The sequence below is a fragment of the Rhipicephalus microplus genome, chromosome X (assembly GCF_043290135.1).
Source record: "Rhipicephalus microplus isolate Deutch F79 chromosome X, USDA_Rmic, whole genome shotgun sequence".
Lineage (NCBI taxonomy): Eukaryota > Metazoa > Arthropoda > Arachnida > Ixodida > Ixodidae > Rhipicephalus > Rhipicephalus microplus.
The window spans coordinates 168,892,211-168,913,779 of record NC_134710.1 but is presented as its reverse complement, the minus strand read 5'-3'; the positions used below and the strand labels follow the sequence as shown (position 1 = coordinate 168,913,779).

At 43.0% G+C, this 21,569-nt stretch overlaps 1 protein-coding gene across 1 annotated transcript; it reads right to left on the bottom strand.

Moving 5' to 3' along the window:
* Positions 1 to 238: 238 nt before the first annotated feature.
* SmE (Small ribonucleoprotein particle protein SmE) lies at positions 239 to 21,435 on the bottom strand. Its single transcript, XM_037428519.2, has 5 exons — positions 21,250 to 21,435; positions 20,648 to 20,674; positions 17,296 to 17,358; positions 13,100 to 13,178; positions 239 to 2,718 (listed from the first exon to the last, which is right to left on the bottom strand). Exons 1-5 carry the CDS (start codon positions 21,304 to 21,306, stop codon positions 2,660 to 2,662), a joined length of 285 nt encoding a protein of 94 aa, XP_037284416.1. The 5' UTR covers positions 21,307 to 21,435; the 3' UTR covers positions 239 to 2,659.
* Between the last annotated feature and the right edge of the window lie 134 nt (positions 21,436 to 21,569).

Below are 21,569 nucleotides of genomic sequence, written 5' to 3'. Positions count from 1 at the left end.
TTATAGATGCATTTGTCTGTATGATTTTCCCGATATCCAAACGATGTCACTGCACCACACTGATATCCAACGAAGCATAAACTGTGTCCATACACTATTACGGCCATCAGCAGATAAAAATCTCAAACGCACATTAACTTGTGCCTAACACATGACATCAAATACATCTTTCACGTTGCTGCTGAATAGTGCACCAGCATAAGTGCTGTGGCAGAGCACTGCAGAGATAGAAACCATAGATGTTTAGAATGACATACTTTAATAAGAACGAATGACATAGATACAAAAGATTTGGTGGAATGACTCCCTGCAATATAAATATGTTAACAGCACTTAGATGGTACACAAAAGGCATACAACACATGCTAAACATGAGCAGCTATTTATTACGATACCTACAGCAAAAATCACTATACGGTCGAACACGGTTATATCAAACCCACATATATCGAATTTTTTGGTATATCGAACTCGCAAGTTATCCCCTTGAAATTTCTTTGTAAAAATATAGAATTTCGCACGTTTATATCGAACAGTATTGTTACCCACCTTCGGAAATGACGAACGCCGTGCGAGGTGCGCACGGCGTTCGTCATTTCCAATGACAATCCGCCGACAATCCGCTGAGGCGCACCTCGGCGAATTGCCGAGGCGCGCCTCGGCAATCCCCCGATCCCTCCCTCCCTCCCGCGATCTCCACGGCAGCGCAGCTCCGCGCGCTAGTTGGAAGGCACGCTTTGGCACAGTTCTAGGGGCTTTAGGCACTCGCAGCGTCCGGCGACTACTGCACGGCAGTATGCCTCCACCAAAACCCAAAACGCTCGAGAAAAGGGCGAGAGGGCTCAGGCTGCACAATCCCCAACGTGCGAAAAAGCTTTTTTTTTTTTGTTTTTTCGTTTCCAGAGTTTGTACAGGTTTCCAAAGAGAAAAAATCGAGGATATTCAAGGACTTTTCAGGATCTAATGCAAGTTTTTCAAGGATTCAAGGTGGCAGGCTAAGTTGGAATTATTCACTCTAAAATTTTCAAAAATGACCACTTTCATTGCATTTATAATGCACGGATATCGCAACTATAAAGAAAGTGTAGTTCTAATAACTACTCACACCCTCTCCATAGAAAGAGGGCACGATGTCATGTCCTTAAAAGTTACGCTCTGATGGGCTTCCACACGCATGTGTAGTCAGGCCTTAAAAGGGTCATTCCACAATATTTGTGGCTTGCGTGTTCTTTGCTGCAAACTTTAATTATAGCTCTGCATTGATTGATTGATTTGTGGGGTTTAACGTCCCAAAACCACCATATGATTATGAGAGACGCAATTATAGCTCTGCAGACGTCATCCGCGTTTCAGCGTTCATAAAGCTCATTTATCCTTTCACGTGAGGGGGGGGGGGAGAGGCGCCACAGCTGGCACAGTGCCAGGCAGCTTCGATGGTGACGGCAGATTGTGGGCCTAAATAGCTTCGCTCCTAAACAAAAAAATGTCTACAGGTTATAAACTACAGTTCCTCATCTGTGCACGAGTAGCAAATTACTAGAGCTACTTTGAACTGCAATTCTGACAAATTACAAGCAACATTGCATACTCCTAAATTTGGCCTAATCAGCACAAACTCTGTCAAATGTGAGCTATAGCTTATTGAATACCGATTTTGGCTTAATAAATGAGATATTCGCCTTTTAACCTAGTACATACACTTTGCAAGACTACAGCATGCCCCTAATAGCACCTTCCACAGTGTTTTGCATTTTGTCTGCCTCAGTGCTGTTAACATCTCACCATGACTGTAAGCAAAATAACTAAACTAATGCAATTAGCCGAGAAAAAAAAAGTTGTCTACATTGAGTGCTTTTCCATGCAACGTACGAGAATTGGAACCACCCTTTGCACACAAGTCCACTACTCACATTGCTGCATCTGCATATTCTTTTGCACACAATGAAAAGACTGTGCAAACGGTCATTTCTGACAGTTGAACATCATACCCAGAATGGGGAAACGCTAAAATAATTGACAGCGGTCAGAGAAGCCCTGCAACAGTAGTAGGTATTTAACAAATGATTGAGCTTCAGTTCACAAGGTGTTCACACACAAAAAAACAATTTGATTTTCATAAATCGGAGACCTCAGCCTTATGCATAAAAAGCACTCACCCGTGAGCATCATTCTGAGACCTATCCAACACTCTTTACATGATGACATACACTAAAATCTCTAGAAAAAGGATCCACTACATAGCCATGAAACTCTTGTCACCTCTGCCATCTGTCTTCTATTTTTATTTATTTATGCTGTTGCATGAGGAAAGATTACTTCAGTTACAGAAAAAAAACTAGATATCAGTTGCCTTTCAAAAACTCTAGAGACCACATTTGGAATTCCACCAGTAAAAGTAAATACATCATACTGCTACACGATTGGCCAGCTTATGGGTATCACACATGTCGATTCAATTTTGTGCATCAGTGTTGAAATGAGGAAAAGCCTCACAGCAGCTGCAATAGTGATTCAGTCCATCTCAATGTAATATAAGAAAAAAAACACAAAAAGCTCTCATGAAGCATCTTCACTAATCTTAAACTGATTATGTACATGAAATGGAAATAAAAAATGGTAGAAATATCCTGGGCACAGTTCACTAGGCACTTGGCCCCATTCACATGTTCTGTACGCTCATAATTAGTGTGATGTTTTCGCCCTTCAGAAGGATCCGCCCTAAAAAGAGAAAAACAAGAAAATTACTCAATATTTTTTTCTAGATGACTTGTGGAGCACTTCAGCAAGCTGCATGATATAAGGTAACTTTCAATGTACAATTATTTGTTAAACAATTTAAATGGGGCAAAGGGTGACAGTAAAGGAATAATAGGCAAAGTGTAGACAGACAGAACGCCTTCTCTAAAACATATTCTTAATGCACGGCTGTTGCATTACAAACGCATTCCTTTTGAGGAAGCAAACTATGCGTGAAAATGCATTATACCAAAGCCATTTCACATAACCTAATGGTGGCTATAGTACGGTTGACAAATTTGTATGAAAAAAAAAAGAAGCAAAGACTCGATTTTAGTCCTTAGCTATGAAACCAAGGATAACAGAGGGAGGTTAGTTGTAGTGGATATGCAAATGTAGAAACAAGACTGTGCTTTGCCAAAAATTTATTTTCTATATTGGTGCGAGTAATTGTAGATGAGAATCACTTTCATTGAGTTTGCCAGTTTTTATGCTTAGCAAATAAAAATTATCTAAATGCATTTCATGTAAATGCACATTATACGCAGAGTGTGGACACATTATGTGCCACAAAATCAAGGAATGACCCTGGGCTTTTCCAGACCTCTCCAGTAACTCAATCACTCTTTGTAATGTGACCATAGTACACTTGATGTCACCGGAAGACGCTGTCAATTAGTCCAATAAGAACCTACGCCTTCTGGTTCATCAACTAGAAAATCTCCATCTAGTTGTTCACATGCTTGCTCTACCTCATCTTAGCAGTTTTCACACCACTTTATTTTGCTTCATTATCTGCTGATTTTTGTTAACATTGTGTCATATCAAAGAAATGAGACCTCGAAATTTCCCTCTTCATTCATTCCCGTAGCTGTAATTGAATAATTTCCGGGATTTAATATCCCCAACTACAATGTGGTTATGAGACACCGTAGTGGAGGGCTCAGGAAATTTCAACCACCTAGGATTCTTGGGGAACATGCACCTATATCTCGGCACACGAGCCACTGCCATATTTGGCTCCATCAAAAATGCAGCCTCCATGGCCAGAATTCGATACAAAGATTTACAGGTCAGCAGTCAAGTAAAACGACTAAACAGCCACGGTAATTTGGTCTGGAATAAAAATTGCAGTTGATGTTTTTGTTGCCTGGAGCCGACTGATCAGACAATGAGCTCACGTGACCTTTGACCTGTGTGTGACGCTTGAGCCGTAAGTGGCATGACAGCATAATTGCTTTGTACCTAGGACAGCTCTTGGACAGTAAGTATTGCACCGTGTTTAAAGATGGAGAAATGCCACAGCATCTTTGAAGCACGAGCCACGGTAGCTTCACCGGAAGCAGATGCCATTGTGAAACAAGAATTGATGGCGAATATGATGCTCGTAGTGACACAGTTGAAACATGTCATACAGAGGAGCACTCTGCAATGGGCAGAGTGCTCATTTCAAGGGTGAGAGTAGCAAATAAAAGCTAGAAATGAGTAGCTGCCATGTTACCAATCATGTAACACTATAACAGCATTGTTCTGAAAGATTCTCGCTGCTTCATTTTTATTGTAGTCTGGTTTACAACTGCCACTGTATCAAAATTTTTAACTTCTAGTAGGCCTAAGGCCCTTTGAGGTTTGTTGTCAGGCGCAGCTGGACAAGCACTTTCATTGTTGATTCAAGCATGTGCTTCTCACAGCATCATTATATACCATCTCAAAACTAGTACCTAACCTTCCTTAACTTAGTCCTTGCTTTTATTGGTTTCAGACCAGAACCAATAGACAGTAGATAAAGGTTCCAGTCTGCAAACGGTTAAATGTGGAGACATTAGGCATTCTTAAAAGTAAGTGAACACTCGTATGCTTATGCTTCACACCTATTTTACCTTTGTTATGAAATTCTTTCGCTTTTTATCCCAGAAATATGTCCTAGATGAAATGCAAGCCACAGCTGTAACTGTTCCAGCAGTGGTAACCAGAGCATAGCCAAAACTTTTTTGATTGATTGATATGTGGGTTTAACGTCCCAAAACCACCATATGATTATGAGAGACGCCGTAGTGAAGGGCTCCAGAAATTTCGACCACCTGGGGTTCTTTAACGTGCACCCAAATCTGAGCACACGGGCCTACAGCATTTTTGCCTCCATTGAAAATGCAGCGGAGATTAGATCCGGCGACCTGTGGGTCAGCAAAACTTTTTTCGGGCAGAGAGGGGGGCGGGGGGCGGTCATTCATGTTTCATGTATGTGCATGCATTTGTAAGTGAGTGTATATACGCAAGTAAAATAGAAAATTTTCAGGAGGTCAGCATGCCGCCCCCCTCCTCTAGCTGCACCTCTGGTGATCACTTTCAGTTGCGTGAAGCATTAAAAAGGAACAGCAACAGTAATCAGCCGATGTCTCCTACTTGTCATGAAGTTTGATAATGTGCAAGGAAAGAAAAGCGAAAATCGCTCAAGGTGTACTCATCCGTGCTGCAACTGCCTGCTCAGTGTGTCTGTGCACATGTTTGGTCATTAAAGGCAAGCAGACGACAACACGGTGCGAGGGGGCACTGCCCAAAGCTGGTGCCATGTATTTTACTAACCCTAAAAAAAGAAAGGAAAAGAAAAAAAAAACAGCTGTCACAACTAGCACAATACTAATTCGCTGCTATCCCACTTAAGCCTTTGTAAGCTTGAGAAAAAATTTCCACTGCGCTTTCGAAAGGTGGCTGTAGGGCCACAATGCCAATGAAATTTCTTACAATTTTTACAAAAACTTCTGAATTTTCCTATCACTCATATAAAAAAAAAGACACCATTCAAAATGCTAGGTAATTTTCTTGAGATTTCCTAGAAAGGCTACTTTAACACCCAGTCATCATGTGCTTGTACAGCATTTAAACTAATACATGCATCAAAATGCAACCTTTTATCAAGCTGGTATGTTTTAGCAAAGCCTAACAGTGAATAACGGTTCATGAAAGTATTTTTCTTAATATCACATACCTCTTGAAAAGTTGGCAGATATTCAGGGACATCAATATTCTACCATTTTAACAGAAAAAAAAAATCAACAAAGGAAAGCTTTTTATATGCAGTGAAGTGAGCTTTACAGGAACAGACCAAAGTCCTACGGTTCCTTACGAGATCTGAAGCTACAGATGATGCTTCCTGCTGAAAATCGGGTGCGCACAATATTCCCCTAAACAACTTCAAAAGTGTTCCTCTGTGCTGCCTGTTTCAGCTGTGTAACCACAAATATCCACTGATGAGATCACACATTGGTGCCTTCATGAGTCTGTAGAACAATGTTTCGCCATTTTTTTTTTAAAGCACTCATGACTCAGCGGCACATATTCATCCCACTTTTTTTAGTAAAGCACTGGTTTCATAATGATAAAATTTGTTCTATACAATTTTATTGTCCTTTATATGTACAGTCCTAGTAAAATGTACTCAAGCCGCGCTTCCGTAAAAATACATGAGACAGTGGCCCGGGAACTTTTGACCCAGGTACATACACACCACAGCCAGTTATTATATCATGTCAATAAGATAAGCAAATCTACAAAAGGTAAATTTATCATGCACTCTGTGGCCAATAAGTTGTTAAGTAACGGTTTCATTTGGTTTACATTTGTGTCCTGGTGCTTCCACTGCAATGCATTCATGACTATGATGAATGTGATGTGGCTATGAATGATGTATCTGCAGGTCATGACAATATAAAATCTGTCCCCATTAGGTGCATTGTGCTTTTGATGTCATATATTTTGAGACAGTATCACAAGCCTTATGGGCGTTTATGTATAAGAATGTCTGAAATTTTCGACGCTGGAACTCTTCGGCGTATGATTTTTTGGGCTTTCAGCCGATATTACAGGTATGAAACAGCATTACTTAAAGTCCCTACCTTTGCTACGTCTATGACCTCGTAGGCTTAAAGGAACACTTTCAAGAGTTGTTTGGTGTCGCAGCAATTTCCAAATGTCAGCTTTGCAGCAATCCACAAGTGCTATGGGGTGAAGCAGATAAATTTGAAGGGGCCAGTATCATCTCGCATTGAGGTGATGTATAACGGATAAGCACCGGAAATGCTCGAAGGCGTGATAGCGGCAATGCGGCAAACAAGCCAGTAAGACTTACTCGCTTTATGGTGCATCTTCAACTAACTGCTTGTTACTGCTTGTGGCGCAGTTGGAGTACTGCACACTTTTAATCACTCACCCGTGCCGCCGCCCACGCTGCCTTTCTGTGCAAGCCAGCTAAGTGCGCCGCACAGACGCAGTTGCCTTCATGAACAAAATCAGCCCGCTATCGCCGCGCCCGTGTGCGATCAGGATTCGAGTGGGCATCAAGAACACACTTTTATAACAAACACGTGCATACAAAATCACCCCAGAAGGAGCAGCGTCAGCTGTGCAGACGATGTGCTGCACACAACTAGGAACAATCGGTCAAGTGTGGCAGCAAGTGCTATGCATCGCCGGAGATTTTCGTACAGTGGTGCATCTTGTCAGTGCAACATGCATCGCGGAGGTCCAGACAAGAATTCCTCTATTCCGCCACACCCTTTATTTTCTGCGTCATGATTTCCACATGCTCCATGCAATAAATCCGCAACTTGATTTATTTGTGGGGTTTAACGTCCCAAAACCACCATATGATTATGAGAGACGCCGTAGTGGAGGGCTCCGTAAATCTAGACCACCTGGGGTTCTTTAACTTGCACCCAAATCTGAGTACACAGGCCTACAGCATTTGCGCCTCCATCGGAAATGCAGCCGCCACAGCCGGGATTTTATCCCGCAACCTGCGGGTCAGCAGCCGAGTACCTTAACCACTAGAACACCGTGGCGGGGCAATAAATCCGCAACTTATTCCATGCTTTGCTAGTATCAGCGGCACTCATCACGCAAAGCATATTTGCAAATGGACGTCGGCAGGCCCTCAATGTATTGACGACAGACTAAGCGTGCACCGAAATGCCCGATAATTGTACTCTAGGAGGCATTGAAGCTATTTCAAATGGGGCTGTGGCAATTTGATTACTCGAGTGGAATAAAATGTCGTGAATCTTTTTTCGGATGATTTTCCGGTCCCTTGAAAGTGCGAAAAATCGGGCATTCACTGTGTCAAAGCCATACATGGCTCCAACAGTGACATTTGGCCCAGTTTGGCTTGGCTTGCGTCTTACGCAGGTGCACCGCGATGTCATTTTCAACTGGAGAACCTAAAGTAGTTTGGTTTCTAAAAGACGGAGCACGCCCTCTGGTGCAGACTCGCCAAATTTCGCGGAAATGTAGCAGCGTGTAGCAGTAGGAGCAATTCGGCGCAGTTTGGCGCAGCGGTAGGATCGCTGTATTTATAATGTCAGGTAGTACAAGGGAGCCGAGGCATTTGTCAGGCACTTCAGCCTTTAGCCCCAGCTTCCCCTTTGAGTGAAAGGAAAAAATAAACGTCTTTATTTCGCACTGCTTCCAAAAGCCATCACCAAATTTTAGGAGATTTAGCTTATAGCAAGCATGCCCAAATAAACAGCTGATCTTACCAATAATCAAAGAACAAACAATGCTATGTCCTCTCCGCATGAGATACAGTATGCGATAGTTGACTTTACCGTTTGCTTATTTTTAGAACAGCTGTGGGCAAGCAGCAAACCAAACATGAGGTTGAATTGAAACAGGCCGTAGCAATTGCACGGGCACTGTCATGCTGCATTACCACTGTTGATTTGATGATTGAAATGTGGGGTTCAACGTCCCAAAACCACCATATGATTAAGATAGACGTCGTAGTGAAGGGCTCTGGAAATTCGCACCATCTGGGGTTCTTTATTGTGCACCCAAATTTGAGCACATGGGCCTACAGCATTTTCACCTCCATTGAAAATGCAGCCGAGTACTTTAGTCACTAGACCAACGCGGCAGGGCAGCATGCATTACCAATGTTACCAGTGGTTACAGATGCAATAGTTAAAGACATACATGTAATAATCATCACGACCAGGGTGTCTACGAATTCGCTTTTTCAAAATTCTCCGACTTTTCCTGGTGTTCCATGATGATTTAAAGCAAATTCCATGACCGTTACGTCTGCTTGTAAAACTATGAACTAGAGGCAGGCCCTAGAGTGGTGAAAAAATCAGGCAATCCTATAAAATAAGTAAATAAATGTTCCACACGCACTCAGAATATTCTGAGCGCATGCAGTAAATAGAAAAAAAATGTATATCTGGCCAAAATGATACTTTTGAGCCATAGAGTCGGCAAGTTGGCTGTTTGGTAGAATGCCGACATGCCAGTTTAAATTAACCTCAGCTGAAAGTTTGAAGGAGCCCATGATACTCCTACAGCGTAACCAAAGCTGCAAGGAAATGTAGAAGTGACACCATCTCGTAGCACCTGTGTAAAAGGAGAGCACCTGAGCCAGGCCGGTTCTGCGACTGGAGTACCTATATTTTAGTTCACTATAATGGTTACAGACCAGGTCACTTAGGATGTGGATTGGATTGGATTAGGTCGACCTGTATTTACCGAGTTTACTATTTACAATGTGGGAAGTACACACTGCTCAGCGAGTTGGTAGTTCATCTTAACTGAGTTGTGCAAAAAATTTAAGTACAATAGGAAGACGTCTGGACACAGCACACACCAACTGAAACTCCATTGGAAAAAAAAAAAACAGACATATATAAGCAGTTACAAGAACACGTACAGTGAAAGAACTTATTAGATTCGCAGAAAAATTGTATTAATGATCCGCGTGTTGAATGAAGGCTGAAGCCAGCCACAAAGCGTCTGAACGTCTGGCTTTAGCCGTTAAGACGTTCAGACGCTTTGTGGGTCTGCCGAATCTTGAACACAGAATGGTAGCGGCAAGCCAGGATCTACGAGGACTGCCCACGTGCATACTGCGGATGGGACGGCCAAGGTCGATAGCCTTAGCTGTATAATTGATTGATTGATACGTGGGATTTAACGTCCCAAAACCACCATATGATTATGAGAGACGCCGTAGTGGAGGGCTCCGGAAATTTAGACCACCTGGGGTTCTTTAACAAACACCCGGCCTTAGCGGTACAAGAAATGGAGAAAAATGAAGACTAGGGTGATAGAATTTTTTAGAAACATGATACGTCCAACGCTACCGACAAAGATGAAGCTTGTTGCAATCCCAGGAAAGGTGGTAACCTTGTGAGACAACCCCGGAAAAGGTTAGAAAGATGCTTGATCTCGGCCTGAAGTTTGGCTTTAAACCTTGGTTGAAACCAGCTGAATCCTTGGCGGTGAGACGCTGTATTGCTAATAGGATCCCTGAAGCTGAAAAGGCTCACAGCGTCTTTGAGTGCACGGTGGTCATTACGAGCGGCAGAGGAAGGCCAGCTTCGAAGCTCGACAATAGGTGGCTTGTGGATAGGTTCATTAAAGAGCACATTAGACCATTGGTGGCGGACAAGGAGGGTTCTTTCGCTGTCATGCCCGAGTGCTTGTTCCTGGAGAAGGCCTCGCAGGCCATCGAGAAGAATCTCAAGGAAGTTGATAAGAAGCCGGCGGAAGTTAAAAAAAAACGGGCGGTGGCTCTTGCATGAGCTACGTGCCGCAGTGAAGAAGGAAAAAGGTTCGATGCTACAAATGTTCTTCACTGTGAAGACCCACAAACTTGACGCACCGTTCCGCCTCATAGTTTCCAAGCAATATACGTGGCAGCATGAGGTTTCCACATACATAAACAATTGATAGATGTGTGGTGTTTAAGGTCTCAAAACCACCACATCATTATGAGAGACACAGTAGTGGAGGGCTCCGGAAATTTCGACCACCTGGATTTTTTTAAGATGCACTAAATAAATCTGGGGACATGGGCCTACAGCACTTTTGCCTCCACCAAAAGTGTGCACTGTGTCCAGGTGTCTTTATTTTGTACTTCAATTTCTCGCACAACTCAGTCAAGATTAAAATGTGGATTGGATCTGATGCGACCTGGATCCCTGTATCTACTATTGATTTACATCCCCACCTAAATTGTACATATATATACGTTTAAGCAAAAAAAGAATAATAACTATATACTAGTGTATTCTGTGCACCTTGCATTGACTAACAACTTCGCAAGAACAAAACCGCGCTGCACAATTTTCTTTTTTTCGTTCTTTTTATACGACAAGCACATGGATGTTGGTGGTTTACTTCTCTGGGCTTTGACGCTTAGAGTGTTACAAAATCTTCAGATGCCTGCAGTGCAGTGAAAACTAGGGGTAGCGACGACAGTTATAGCGCGAGAACAAAACGACGACACAGAGACAAAAAGGACACGAAAGACATGAGCGCTAACTTCCAAGAGTTGGAAGTTAGCGCTTGTGTCTTTCGCGTCTTTCTTGTCTGTGTCGTCGTTTTGTTCTGGCACTATAACTATCGTCATGCCATACCAACTAGCCCAAGCTGCCACACTCCTAGGGGCAGCATTTCAAGCGATGACGTTTGAATGTGTGCTGGCAAGAAGGAACCTGTCTGGTAGCTACAGCTCCCTCAATTCCACAGATTTATCACAGATGCAGGTGGGTTACCTTCGTTTCTATACTCTTCTATGAACACAACGCTAAAACTAATCACAGATTAAATAATACCATCTCATGAAACTCAAATCAGCAATTTAGATGAAGTTACTCAACTCTAACCTTGAAACTCGACCTACCAGCAATAAGAGTGTAGCTGAGGAGGTTTTCTGTTGCATCGCCAATAATAATAATGATATAGTAATAACATTAAAAGGCATCACATAGTCCAGCAAGCCAAGCTGAAATCATGGTCAAGACAAACATGCACAAATTCACCGACGTGTGTAATGTAGTGGTTGGAAAGTCGGATATGCTGTGCGACATGTAGAAGCAACAGACATCAAAATAGTGAATGCACCAACATGAAAGTTTTAAACAACATGAAGGACAAGTTGCCAAGCGAAAATTTACACAAACTTTTTTATTCTTTAGGCTGCCACAATTGTGACCACCAGTAGATTGGCGAGACTACCGATTTCAAGAAAAGAGTTAAACAACACGAATATAACTCCAGAAAATAACACGTGACCTCATATGCCCTCGCTAAACACGTGCAATCTATAGGCCACCAAACTGACTGGTCAAGTGTGCGTATTCTGGCCAAAGAAAAGCTTACATCTGCCTGCAGCTGGAATACCAGCACATACAGACAACTGCACTTACGCTGAACAGAAGTGATGGGACGCTTCCGACAATGTAGTCCCAGTGCTATGTGACGTACTTAAATGTATTTAAATACCTGTGCTTTCTTGTGGATATTATTGTGAACAAGGATCCCACAGTGGGTGCCAAAACATCAGTAAACTTTGTATTTCTTTAGTAGGTGTATCCTCTCATGTCTACACTAAAGCGCAACAGTTTCGCACTGCTTTTTATTTTTTCATGCATCATCTTGCTGTTCACTGTAGTTACAGCTGAAAGAGTGACTTTATAAGCTTTGATAATTGGTAATATTTATTTTTGTGATGAATGCACAGACTGCCATCAGTTTCCATGACCAGGCCAGTTTTTTTCAGAAATCCCCTGACATTTCCAGAAGGGCATGAATTCCCCTACTTATCTAGGTTGATTGATATGTGGGGTTTAACGTCCCAAAACCACCATATAATTATGAGAGACGCCGTAGTGGAGGGCTCCGGAAATTTCGTCCACCTGGGGTTCTTTAATGTGCACCCAAATCTGAGCACACGGGCCTAAAACATTTCTGCCTCCATCGGAAATGCCACCACCGCAACTAGATTCGATCCCGCGACCTGCGGGTCAGCAGCCGAGTACCTTAGCCACCAGACAACCGTAAAAGACTCTCAAGCAACAGAAGCATCTTGTGTTTCCAAATTTGGTGTCAGGGGTCCCTTAAGCAGTGCTTGTTAGACATTGGAAACTGCTATTTACCTGCTGATCTGCATAAGCCTAAGCAAGTCCCAATCATCATGCAGCAATTAGCCTTTAAATATGTTTAAGAGTTTTCAACTGAGCTCTCATAATTGCTCAAAACAACTCTACAGTAGTCAGAAATAGATTGTTTACATGTACCCGTTGTTTACCTTTTCTTCGAATGGCCATAAAAATAACATGGAGCAAGCTCTGCACAAATTATACAATTTTTTTTACAAGCGGAGTAGGATGTAGCAAGTTTCCTATCTTAGTACAATTAATGCAACAACCACACCACTGAGAAAATTAAAAGCATGCTTTAATTTTATGTAATGAAAAATCTATTAATAATCCCCTTTCCTCTTTTGCTTGCCTGATCCAAGGTACAGGTTACATACACTGTATCCTACAGTTTATTTTTTTTTTTCGAAATAACTATCTTCATAACTTACCAACTTGTTTACGATACTTAGGCTTGGTACAGATTTCTTCTGCATCATCTAGCACAAGGTTCATGTATTCATCAAAACCCTGAAAACAAATGAATGAAAAACTTTTGCTTCCACTACATCAGCACAAATGCAAGAAAACATCATTTCGCAAGTGAAATCTTATAAAGCTGACAGAGAAACTGGTACAGCTGGCATTATTCAATGGCGATGCAAGATTCCTGTGCAATGTGCTAATTGCAGAGAGGCTTCTTAGGGAAGAACACTTAGCAAAAGCTGTAACCTTGATACCAGCATGCACCACATTAAAAAATTACAGTATCTCCCGCTAAAGAGAACCATGTGTAGATGCGAAGCAGTGGGTACGAACGCTTACACTTGGCGCCCCTTGCAGCGTTGCGCAAGAGAGAAGCCTGGGGAGGCGAAAAGCACGCAGTGATAGATCGTTTTCTACTGGAACATTCCTATCGCAACTAATGGGCAGTGATAGAAAGACAACTCTATTGGACACAGAGACCTGCAGTCCGTTTTTAGTTAACGCACATGCAGCGAATTTTTATTGTTTTGCAACGCATAGAAGAAATCTTCGACCGGCACTACTTTGCAAGTCAAGATCCAGTGCCTATTGTATGCGGCACCCATTGAGTATTGTTTTCTTCTTACCTTTTTTTCCCCTTCGGTAATACATTTGCTCGTCAGCCGTTAGTGAGGGGGACTCGACCCCTGCGTCTTCAATGAACCATTTTGTGTTTGCGTCTGAGTGGTTTCCGAGTGCATTTTGTGTCTACGAGTGTGTGTGTGCCTCCAACTTGTGGCCGAAGGAGTCCGAAAAGCGTGGAAAACAGAGACTGAAATGCGAGGAGAGCGGGCGACAAGACAGTGCGCGAAAAGCGAGCGAACAGAGCGGTTGTGAGTGGAACACTAAGTTGAGTAATTGTGTGTGGGCGTCTAGTCTTACTGTTTTGGATAATGTAAGTTCTAATCAAGCCTTTTATGTAATTAAATATAATCAACCTTTTTATTCCAGTGTGTCGTGTGTTTATTACGTTTAGCGCCCTAAATAGTGTTTAATGTCTATGTTGTGAATATTTGCGGCCATCATCTAGTATAGCATTAAATGCATACGCTAACACTATATATACGAGATGGCCAGTGAACGGTTGTGCAGTCAGTGTTTTCAATCAAGAAACTTGCTAGCAGACCGTGGTATGCCTCGCAAAGCTGACGCTGGGAGGGGGGAGAGACTTGCATGCACAATGGAAGTGTAAAAGCCGCAGGTATGAATGCCTAGAGGAGAGAAGCGGGAGCAGACGCGTATGCACAATGGAAGTGTAAACGCCGTGAGGAGGAAGGACTAGAGGAGGAGCAAGGATAAATTTTAGAAGACACTCCCTGCATCAGAATCGCGAGGCGAAGAGGGAGGAGCGTAGGATAGAAGAAAGGGGGAGCGGACGCGTATGCACAGTAATAGTGGTCCCACTGCACACAGAATTGAGCTCGACCCTAAGCTGCTTCGCATCTAAAAGAACTTCAACATGCTAAGCATTCAGTACCTATCCCCTCTTCAGTAGCTAGCCTTTTATAAAAAACTTTTTAATAATCAGAAATAGTGCAGTAAAGGACCCACAAGAAAACAATCAACACTTTTTTAAATGGAAGACACGTGTCATACGTTGAATATGATTATTGTGGGTAGTAAAAAATTAGGCAAACAGGGAGATTCACGATTGAGTGGCTAAGGGAATAACTAACAGGGTGAACGAATAATAGCAAGATTTCCTTGTCTTCCAATCTCACATATGTAGTTACCTTTCCTGCTTTTAGGATACTGTTATTAAATAATGAATAAATGAATAAAACAATTATAGCTACAAAAGGAATCCTTAAAGTCATTGATTGATTGATTGATTGATATGTGGGGTTTAACGTCCCAAAACCACTTCATGATTATGAGAGACGCCGTAGTGGAGGGCTCCGGAAATTTTGACCACCTGGGGTTCTTTAACGTGCACCCAAATCTGAGCACACGGGCCTACAACATTTCCGCCTCCATCGGAAATGCAGCCGCCGCAATCCTTAAAGTCATATAAAGCATGGGTAAGCAAAATTTTCTATTCATAAGTGAGCAATTGTAGCAAGTTCGGTTTGGCACAGTTTTAGCCCCTCCTGACACCAGTCACACCACATCCATGTTTGTGGACATCGACTTATTTCATTTCGGTGCAGTAGAGACAAGGAAGAGACCACGAACTCTGCTTTAATGGCAAATTGAACATTGCTTACACAAACTTATATAATAGTAACTTCAAAAAAATATTTGTTAACATAGGACCTCTTCGATGAAGATAGTGAGGTTTGATAAAATGTTGGCAGCGCGAATTTCAGTATCAATTTTGAGATATTTTTCTTTCCCTCTTTAGTTATGCTTGCAGCTATCATGTTAGAATGGGTGAATAAATTCCTTTCATAAAGAAATGTAGCATGACAGATTGTAATAGTTACGTACTTTCTTACATTATACTATAATTATTAGCTGAAAAATGGGCAACAAGTTATTTTAACACTTTCAATTACTTTAAAGGGGTACTGACATTTTTTCTAAGACGATTTTATTCTGCCATACAAATCTCCTGTATACAGAGGCGACTATGAGGAAGTGTGAACCTCAGCAAATGCTGATAAGATTTTTTATTCTGATATTGAAGTAAATTTTTTCAAGGTGCACCTACTGACATCAACACTAACTTGACGTCAGGCTACAGTACTAATTCTTGCGACTTCACGCAGCAGTCTGGCAAGTTGTGATGTCAGGTCGCTCGTGCGTCGCCAAAACTTTCAAAATGGTCGTTTGTGCGTCACAAACAGACCCAAGGAGCGATGCGGTGGTGGAAACGTCACCATATGTTACTCAGGCATGCGACGAGAAGCTCGCACTGTGTGGTGACATCAAGATACAGTAGGAACCGAAACTAGGTTTTATAAACATACTGTATTACTTTTTGAGGGTGCACTCTCGCATAGCACTACATTGTCTAGGCTCTTGAGGGTGTGGCTTTTAACTTCATGCAAGAAAACAAGAAATGAAAATTGATTGCCTAATACCACCATATGATTATGAGAGACACTGTAGTGTAGGGCTCTGAAATTTCTGACCACCTGGGGTTCTTTAACATGCACCCAAATCTGAGCCCACGGGCCTACAGCATTTTCGCCCCCATCGAAAATGCAGCTGGGATTCGATCCCGCGACCTGTGGGTCAGCAACGGAGTACCTTAGCCACTAGACTACTGCAGCGGGGACAAGAAATGGAAATTTTCGTGTCAGTACCCCTTTAAGGAGTCTAAGAACCCTGGCGTCAAGGTTTTGTAAATTGAACATATTTACCAACACTCTAGCATAATGAACATCTGAAGGAGGGAACATCAACATTGTTCGTCCTCGTACACAAAATCGTTGCTGAAACTTGTGCTGCTTTCTTGCTGTGTGTCCATGCACTAGCTGCGCTACCCTAAAAAGCATTTAGAGTGAATAAACAGAGCATGTAAACTTAACTTAAAGGACAGTCCCACAGCCTTTTGAAGGCTAAGTGCGTGGGCATTTTACCAGAAAATGGTATTGCAATATTTACCTCTTCAATCTAAATGCTATACAATCCATAAAAGATCTGGCCAACTAGGTGAAAGAACTCTCTAAACTGAACTCGCACCCACCACAACTTATGATGATCCCAGACGTTTCAAAATTCTAAATCACTTTTCGTCTATTCCTCAAGGGCTGACTGCATCGATCATGGTGCGGTGCCTCCCCCCCCCCTAATGTGCCTGGTGCTAGCCTCTTGAAAATTCACATGTGAAAGCACTTTCGAAAGTGACTGACCCCGCCTGCACAGTACCCTCACCTGTAATTAGCAAACTGAATGTGGACAAGTCATAACTAAAACTGAAAAACTACTTTTTCGAAAAGTTAATTCGAGCGCGAAAACTTGACACGATCACTCACACACCCATGCATCAAACACACAGTGTGTGCATGTGTGAGTGATCGTGTCAAGTTTTCGCGCTCGAATTAACTTTTCGAAATGCTTTACCAACTAACCCAACAACAAGTTCTCTGAAAAACTACACCTGTAATACACTGCTTCACAACAACAAAGATTAAGGTGGGTGTCAGAAACAGTATTTAAAGCAATATGGACTTACGATAATGTGGCCCTCAATTCTCAGGTAATTAATATCGAGCAGCCAAACTTGAATTCGTGCTCTCTGAAAAGCAAAGCAGTCACAATGTTTACAAAGCATGACACTGACGCAATAGTTTAAGGCCAACTCTCACCAGCATCAATGACTCACAGCCACTAATTTATTAGAGTAAAACCTAGATATGGGGTCACAAAGGTCTACAGATATAAGTAATTTTATATATTGAAAATATAGTCAAGGGATTTTACAAGTGTTTGATACACAATCATTTGTTACATGTGGCTTTGACTGTAGTTGCTTTGGTTAAAATGCTTAGATTTGGCTGCCCACTGCTCAAATGTTGATACACAAATTTAGTGAAAAATGTGCAGGAACTTGCTATACAAGACAATGGCAGTGCAATCGAACATCAATGACATTTACTCCAAGGCATTTCATGGGGTAACAGGCAGGCTGTTTTGAGTTGCTACATGGTTGCTTGTCACAATTATTTGCATGAGCTATGCAAATTGTCAGTGCTAATAAGCTAATGTCATTTTGACTTGTTGCCTATAATGCACTCCAGTGACTTTATAAGGTTATGGAAAAAAAAGCAGCGAAGCAGTACCCATATGACGAAAACAGGAAGATTGTGCGAGTTGCTAGGTTACCCAGATAAAAATATACAGCAGCTGTTGACACATGGGACAAAGAAAAGTGACAGATACGGGGCTGATTATTGTGACCGGGTTTATTAAAAAAACGACAAGTTGCTCAGTGCCACATGTTCCACTTCTTCCCAAGTGGTAAGCACTTTATATTTAAAAGGTTGATATGTGGAGTTGAATGTCCCAAAACCACCATATGGTTATGAGAAACGCGGTAGTGCAGGGCTCCGGAAATTTCGACTACCTGGGGTTCCTTAAGTGCACTCTTATGTGAGCACACGTGCCTACAGAATTTTCGCGTCAATCGAAAATGCAGTTGGGATTCGATCCCGCGGAACAGCAGCCGAGTACCTTAGCCACTAGACCACCGCGGCGGGGCTATATTTTAAAGGATACATGGGTTGTTAACAGTGCTAGTAGGGCTTTTTATACACACTTTGAGGTTTTATCACACATATCACCTGTGCTAGCTAGACATGCCCTTAGCAGCATGGCCACAGTGCTATGCAACCAGTCCAAAGTGCCTCACTAAAGCACAGCAGAGCTGCATATGCACAGTAGTCACGGGTTGAAATATGGCAGTAAAGTGGATGACCACTTGTACAGATAGCGTCAATTGTGAAAGCAAGGTGCCGCACTGTAGTGTAACGGGAGGATGAGAACATTTCTGAAGCATTATTACTGCTTCCGGCTGCCAAGTAGCCATTCTGATGTTCACAATAGTGCCAAAGGCGTGCTGCAACTGGCGACGGCACAGTCAGAATACTTTGGCGAGCATTCAAAAGCATGCTACGACTGCAGCGTTCTTGTGCCACAAGGACCAAGCACAGACTGATTTGTTAACCAGAGACACTAATCATACGAGAATGATTTCACCCTCACAACACACAATCCAGAACTTCCACTGATGCATATGAGTGGCCCTGCTTATATTAGCAGCCACACATTCCCACTTATTTACATGGGCATCTGTTATCAGGCTGTGTTCAGTGTCACTGTAAAACTGACAGTTTTTAGCACTTTGCTTAATTCATTTATTCCCTAAATCACCTTTCTGACTAATATATTTTATGGTTGCTTGCTATTACGTTATAGTCTCTGACAATGGGCCCGCTTTAGCCAGCCCAGAGTATCTGGCTTGGAGAACCGAATCCGCCAAATGATGGTTCCACTGCACCACCCTGCTTCAAACAGCAAAGCCAAGCAGGTGGCGCAGACCATTAAAGACAAACTTAAGAAAAGGTAGGCTGGGGATTTCGGTATGCAAGTCGCCCGTACGCTCTACCAGTATCTGACCACAGCGCATGATGTCACTGGACGCGCCCCCTGTGAGCTCCTGTTTGGCCAGATGGTGAAGACACCGTTTAACGTTTTACATCCAGGCCTCCAGTCTACGGCACTCCTCAAGTTGCACGTTTTACATCCAGGCCTCCAGTCTACGGCACTCCTCAAGCGGCTAAAGCAGCAGCTGGCCGCTGGGAGAAGGTGCCGTTACCAGAGCCAGGAGCGCTAGTCTTCGCTAGGAACTTTCGTTCTGACCTACCTTCATCTGCCAGACAAGTGGCCCTCCTCGCTGCTTGTCCGCTTGCAGGATGGAGCCACAAGGCACCAGCATGCTGACCATGTGAGGGCTAACCAAGAGACTCTGCTTGCATCGATGACGATGCCAGCTACAGCCAGTGATACGCTAACTACCACACAGGTGACAAGCGTCGCCAATTGTGAACCAGCAGTTGAGCTATTGCCAAGTTCAGTACTATCTCTGCCAGCCACGGCAGACAAGTAGGGTGAATCATGCACAGCTTAGGCGGCACCTCGTACTACCACACGTGGTTCATGATTACAAATAAGCAGCGCACGACGTTTTACACAAAGAGAGACGATAGGGACACCGCGATAGGGACATCGTCTCTCTTTGTGTAAAACGTCGTGCGCTGCTTATTTGTAATCATGAACAATCACCAACTCGCCCAACTTTCGGTGTTACTGAACACGTGGTTCCTCAACACATGCGCCCATGCAGAGCACTCGTCTTTGAATGCCACCAGACCACTTTTGGCCGGGGTAGGCCAACGTTTAACCGGCTGGGACTTGGGTGTGTTTTTACTGTTTTGTTCAATACCTGGAAATAATGAGTGTTACGCCTGTGTGGCGCAATTTCTAGCGTAGTTCCATTACCCTGCTAGGATTGACGGGCAAACTCTGTCGTGTCTAAATAATTAACATTGATAAGGGCCACTCGCAGGTAGTAGCTGTTTCCCCCCCCATGTTGGGTCGTTCTTTGTCGAGTGCGGGGCCTTGGCCTCCCCTCCTCCACGGTCGCAGAACAGATTGCAACAACGTCAACATCACTTTGATTTGATTGATATGTGGGGTTTAACGTCCCAAAACCACCATATGGTTATGAGAGATGCCATAGTGGAGGACTCCGGAAATTTCGTCTACCTGAGGTTCTTTAACGTGCACCCAAATCTAAGCACACGGGCCAACAACATTTCCGCCTCCATCGGAAGTGCAGCCGCCGCATCAACATCACTTTCTCCTGCCTTCTGTTTCAAGAGCTTTGAACAACAGCAACAAGAGCAAGGCAACTGTGTTTTAACAAAATTTGAATAAAGCCACAACATACCATAAATCTCTACTTATGGCTCTTTTTGGCACTGACAACACAAGACTAAAGATTGTCTCAGTGTGTTAATACTTACATTCTGCAGATATCTGAAGATGAGGTTCTGAAACGAAAACGTCAAGGAAGAAACGGTAACGCAAGCTCTGTAAAAAGCTCCCTCGTAAACGACCATGAATCCAAAGCGTTAAATAAGCACAGGATGTTGCAATTCAAATAATTACGCACATACAGTGCATCAGTTAGGATACTCGCACAGATCTAACAAAGCTATGGCTTCACGTGCACGTACTACGGCTGCTAGCGCAGGTACAGCCACCCCCCCCCCCCCTTTTTTTTTTTTTTTTTCAAACCTGAACGTGCGAGCTTCTACCGCTGAGTAAATCGGCGCCTGTTCCGGACGTTGTGGTGTGCGGCTTCTGGAACGACCTGGCAGAAGACAGCTGCACAGGAATGTTCATCGTGTGCATACACGCATTCTCATTCATTTCACAGCTGTGCTCCATTATACGCCACTTAGTGACTGGGCGCTCGACGCTCAAGCATTCAAGGTTAAAAAAAAGGGGCGGGGGGGGGGGCTGTACCCTTACATAAAGAGCAATTCTTGACGCGAAGAGACAAAAGGCCAAAGCCGGAAAATGCGTCCGAGACACAACCGTGCCTTCTCACAAAAAAGGATACAATAGGTTGCACCATAACCTTCTGGACTTTCTGTCCAGGGCCTCCTTTGAACGACATCTTGAGGGGTAGAGGATTAGGATTACCAAATTAACGTTACAATCTCTGCACGCAAGCACCACGCGCCAAACGGCAATGCCGGTACAGTGGCTAGAATAGGACTGTAATGCCGGCAACTTTGAGATCCGTAATCCGTGTTGATCTCGATGTCGTTAGGCAATTCTGCAACTTACAAACTAATAAAAGACTGCTGCATTGTCTTATTTTCTACATTGTGTGCTGAATAATTACCAATAATTTAAAATATTTTATAAAAGTAAGCA

What these genes read in the sequence shown, in the direction of transcription:
- SmE (XM_037428519.2), bottom strand. Translation starts at nt 21,306, where the DNA reads ATGTCGTTCAAAGGAGGCCCTGGACAGAAAGTCCAGAAGGTTATGGTG. An exon ending in TCTTCAGATATCTGCAGAAT is followed by an intron (nt 17,359 to 20,647) that starts GTAAGTATTAAC and finishes TTTGCTTTTCAG; the next exon opens with AGAGCACGAATTCAAGTTTG. An exon ending in TAAGTATCGTAAACAAGTTG is followed by an intron (nt 2,719 to 13,099) that starts GTAAGTTATGAA and finishes TTCTCTTTTTAG; the next exon opens with GGCGGATCCTTCTGAAGGGC.